The sequence below is a fragment of the Alexandromys fortis genome, unplaced genomic scaffold (genome assembly GCF_014885135.2).
Source record: "Alexandromys fortis isolate MF-2015 unplaced genomic scaffold, M_Fortis_MF-2015_v1.1 scaffold_2155, whole genome shotgun sequence".
NCBI lineage: Eukaryota > Metazoa > Chordata > Mammalia > Rodentia > Cricetidae > Alexandromys > Alexandromys fortis.
In genome coordinates this window covers 1-4,737 of record NW_026070020.1, presented here as the reverse complement: position 1 = coordinate 4,737, position 4,737 = coordinate 1, and the positions used below count along the sequence as shown (strand labels likewise).

The window sequence follows — 4,737 nt, the reverse complement described above, 5'->3', positions numbered from 1 at the left end:
ACCACCCGGCTGAGCTACAACTTTCAAATCACCAGTTCCCTTGGTCTTGCTATGTATGGCCCTGGCCTGGAACTTTGAGCCAGCTGTCAGGCTGTGTCACCAAGCCTGGCTTTCAGGCATCCTTTCTTCTTCCTTCCAGACAGGGTTTCTCAGGGTAGCTTGGCTGTCCCAAAACTCACTCTATAGACCAAGCTAGACTCAAACCCACAGAGATATGCCTGCCTCTGCCTCCCGAGTGCTGGGATTAAAGGTGTGCGCCACCATGCCTGGCAGCTTCCAGATAGCTGTTAAACTTCCATGTAATTGAGACTAGGCCAGAATTTAGAGACGGAAGGTTGAAAGGAAACTATTTCTGCTCCTAAAGAGTTTGTGCACTGCTGGAAGTCAAAGACATAAACATCTGGGTCAGACAGACCTGTAGAAGGGGACACAGAGGGCAAGGTTTCTAAATCTTCAAGGCCCATAGTGAGGAAAACCTACCACAGCGTCCATCGCTCACACCCATCTCAGCCCTCACGACACAGGAGCACTGTGAGTTCCAGGCCAGCTTAGGCTACACAGTGACATACCGACTAGAAAATCCACCCTCCCTGCCAAACAAAATTCCACATCAACTGATATCCACTCCCACTTCCAAATAGTTCCTGGTTTCCCACTCCTTGTGACTATTCCTTACATAACCATTGCTTCTCCATTTCTCACAGATTTAAACATGAACACATCAGTATACATGTATGTTTGATCTCCAGGAAGGGTTACTCTAATGCTTTAAGTACAGCAGGCATGGGAATTTGTCTAGATTCAACATCTGTTTGTTGTTACCAGTAAAACAGGACACAGAGGGGACGGCTACAGCTTTAACTTTTACGCCCATCAAACTCCTCCTAGGTGTGACCAGAAATACTCAATGTATGTAGAGGGTACTTGTTTTGTGCCTCATTGGAAAGGAAGCACAGCCCTGGCGCGGAAAGAACTAGAGCAGGCACTTTGGGAATTCTACTAACTCTTCCTGACTTGCTGTAAAGGTTTAGCCACTCCCAGTGTTTCTGCGTGACTAATGGTAGTGACTTAAACCAGACACTGAAACCTCCCTCTGACACTCAAGGTATCCGACCTTCATCAAACTGGTTACCAGGGCTGCAGAGACGGCTCAGTGGTTGAGAGCGCTAGCTGCTCTTCCAAGGACCCGGCTTCAATTCCCAGAACCCACATGACAGCTCACAGCCGTCTAACTCCGGTTCCAGGGGACCTGAAACCCTCATACAACAGACATACCTGCAGGCTAACTGGTTATCAGTCTTAAGTCTCAGGTTGATAGGTCCACCCCCAACCCCACCACCCCCGCGGCCATCCCAATCCACAGGAGCTGCTCCTCCCACTGGGAGAGTGGGGCGGATGTGTCCCAACTAGATAGTACTGCACTGAGATGTGAAAACAAGTAAGAAGGGCAAAGCAGACACAATATAATTAATATAACGTCAGGGAAGCCTGCTTAGCGGGCCACAACTCTCTCCTAAATGAGCATCACATCCCCAATCCTTGGAAGACTCACCGTCACCCCATATTTGAGAGCTAGTCCAGCCAGGGTATCTCCAGGCTTCNCTCCCTCACCAACACGCTTCCCTCAGTGTGCCCCCACCTCCCGCAGCCAGGCCGCCGGGAGCGCCCCCATCCTCTCGGCTCCAAATCAGGCCCACCCAGGTGGGTTGTGGCTGCGGGCGCTGAGCCTGAGGATTGCGAGAGTTCGCAGTACACAGTCCACTGAGACTCCCGAAGCCTCACTCCACATCGGGGTGTCCCACCCCGAAACGCCGGCTCCGCATTCAGGCTCCTGGTCTCCAAATACCTGGATCCTTCGAGATGCGCGGGCCTGTATTCAGGTGAACGGTAAGCTCTTCGAAAAATAGGAAAAAATAATAACTAAAAGACTTCATTTCCCAAGAGGCAAAGCGTCCTCAGGGCGTCAGAGGAAATGCAGGCCCCCTCAGGGCGCTGGAGGCGGGTCTTCCGGCTCGCGCGTTGCGTGCGTGGAAATGCATCCTCGGAAGTACAGGCTCAACTTGAAAAAGACAGGAAGCAGAGAAAGCGATAACCTGCTCTTCCTACGGTGGCCTGAAGGAGAAGCGAAGTAGGAGAATTTATTATTTCTGGGACTCACAGTTGCGATGTCTTTCAAGAGGGAAGGGGACGACTGGAGTCAGCTCAATGTGCTAAAAGTAAGAAGCCCTAGTGTGATTCAGACCACGGTCAAATGGTGGCTCACGCCTTTAATCCCAGCACTTGGGAGGCAAAAGCAGAGTTTGAGGTTCGAGGCCAGCCTGGTCTACACAACTAGTTCTACGACAGCCAAGAAGGCTATACAGAGAAACCCTGTCGCGAAAAACCAAAGAGAGAGGGAGGGGGAGAGAGAGAGAGACTGAGAGACTGCTCAGATTCAGCTGCACTGTTAGGGGACCAGAACTGAGTGATGCCTCCTTCTTACCCTATGGTCTGCATGGCCCCGTTCCATTTGACTCCTTATCCCTTTCATCCATCCCACTTACTCATTTCTCCTGTCCTGCTCTCTGCAGAAACGACGGGTTGGAGACTTGCTGGCCAGCTACATCCCAGAGGATGAGGCGCTGATGCTGCGGGATGGACGGTGAGCGTGAAGGGTGGATCAAGCCTGGGGATTGCGATCAGAGGCTCAACAGACTTTTGTTACTGAGTAGTTCAGGAGTATGGTAGGATTTTTTGGTAGGAAGTGGCGATTGGAAGAGGCGGAGAGCGGGAGACCTGGGCGTTAGTGGAGTGCTTTGACAGACGGAGCCCCTGCTCCAGCAGGAACAGCCCCACCCGAGCTCTGGAACTCGCACGGGTTTATCATTCACTTCACTTCTCCTTTCCGTAGCTTTGCGTGTGCCATCTGCCCCCATCGCCCAGTACTGGATACCCTGGCCATGCTGACTGCCCACCGTGCAGGCAAGAAGCATCTGTCCAGTAAGTATAGGGGAAGGAGGGGAGGGAAGAATGATGGAGAATAAACTCGGGACGTTTCGTTTAGCAAACCCCCTGCTGTTGTGCTTTGCATCCCCTTTGCTTTTCAGGTCTGAAGCTCTTCTATGGCAAAAAGCAGGCAGGCAAGGAAACAGAGCAAAATCCAAGGCAGCAGAAAGACCTGAAGACAGAAACCAAAGCTGAGGTGCGAGAGTGGGTCAGGTGTTCCGGCTGTATTGCGTGCTCCAAACCTGAAGGGACCTTTGCTCTCGCAGCTCTGATCTGTCTCTTTCTGCCCTAAACAGGCGCCTTTGCTAACCCAGACCCGATTGATCACGCAGAGTGCTCTGCACAGAGCTCCCCACTATAACAGCTGCTGCCGGAGGAAACACAGGTCTGTGGACTTGGACACCCGAGTGGGAAAGGGTAGAAGGAAGTAGATGCCTCTAAAGTTATTACTCTCCAAAGTGTATTCTGAGCAATAGTAATATTTACTGTATTGTGGAGATGTTTAAAGAACAATGAGGGAGCTAGAGAGATGGCTCAGAGGTTAAGAGCATTGCCTGCTCTTCCAAAGGTCCTGAGTTCAATTCCCAGCAACCACATGGTGGCTCACAACCATCTGTAAAGAGGTCTGGTGCCCTCTTCTGGTGTGCAGACATACACTCTGACAGAATATTGTCTATATAATAAGTAAATATTTAAAAAAGAAAGACAGACAAATGATAGTTTATGACTTTTAAGATGAATTTTAGAAAGTGGAGACTAGTGACTTTGAACTGGGCGGCGGTGGCGCACGCCTTTAATCCCAGCAGGCAGGTCTCTGTGAGTTCAAGGCCATTCTGGTCTACAGAGTGAGTTCCTCGTCAGCCGGCAGCCCTGGGTGCATAGTAAGACTCTGTTCCCTGTCTCAGTTCAGGAGCTCAGCTCAGGAAGCACTGCTCTGAGGGCTTGGGAGGCACGGCAACTGCTGCTTTCCTTCCAATGCATTGCAAGACTTGGGTTCTTCTCTACACAGACCGGAAGCCCCTGCTCCCTCTGTCTCCAGTTCTCCTTTGCCAGCCCCAGAGGTTGGACTCCAGAGTGCAAAGACCAATAGGGAACCCGAACCTAATGCAGGATCGCATGCCAAAGAGTCATCTGCTCCCATGAGCCCCACAAAACGACGAATTCTGAACCATTACCTTACCCTTCGAAGGTTAGTCCGCCAATCACATTCTTTGGGTTGCCTTCAATTTTCCCTGACCCACCCTTTTCAAACCAATCCAGCTGCTTTTTTTAAAATCACCAGTAACTTTTTATTTAAATTACATTTATTTATTTATGTTGGGGTACACTTGTGTAAGTCAGAAGGCGACCTATGGGGGTTGGGTCCTTTCTTTCTACCCTGTGGGTTCCAGGGTTGGGACTCAGCACCATGAACCTTATTCATAAAATTCTTCTCTGCTGGGCAGTGGTGACACACACCTTTAATCCCAGCACTTGGGAGGCAGAGAATGATGTAGGATTCTCCTCTGTATGCTGTGAATATGTTTTATTACCTAAGTGGTTAATGAATAAAGCTGTTTCCGTCAGTGGCTTAGCAGAGCAAAGCCAGGCTGGAAATTCAAAGAGAGAAGCCGGGCGATGGTGGCACACGCCTTTAATCCCAGCACTCAGGAGGCAGAGGCAGGTGGATCTCTGTGAGTTCGAGACCAGCCTGGTCTACAGAGCTAGTTCCAGGACAGGCTCTAAAGCCACAGAGAAACCCTGTCTCGAAAA

General features: G+C 50.5%; 1 protein-coding gene across 3 annotated transcripts; it reads left to right on the top strand.

The window, feature by feature from the left end:
• Positions 1-1,608: 1,608 nt before the first annotated feature.
• On the top strand, positions 1,609-4,585 carry LOC126496247 (sodium channel modifier 1-like). Of its 3 annotated transcripts, none has more exons than XM_050133783.1 (6): positions 1,609-1,887; positions 2,571-2,641; positions 2,891-2,979; positions 3,087-3,181; positions 3,282-3,370; positions 3,995-4,585. In XM_050133783.1, the coding sequence occupies exons 2-6, from the start codon at positions 2,625-2,627 to the stop codon at positions 4,395-4,397; spliced, it is 693 nt and encodes a 230-aa protein (XP_049989740.1). In that variant the 5' UTR covers positions 1,609-1,887; positions 2,571-2,624; the 3' UTR covers positions 4,398-4,585. The 3 variants fall into 3 exon arrangements, with proteins under 3 accessions (XP_049989740.1, XP_049989741.1, XP_049989738.1); XM_050133784.1 differs by lacking the exon at positions 1,609-1,887 and adding an exon at positions 1,942-2,216 and having other exon boundaries at positions 3,891-4,245; XM_050133781.1 differs by lacking the exon at positions 1,609-1,887 and adding an exon at positions 1,943-2,216 and having other exon boundaries at positions 3,995-4,573.
• Positions 4,586-4,737: the final 152 nt, after the last annotated feature.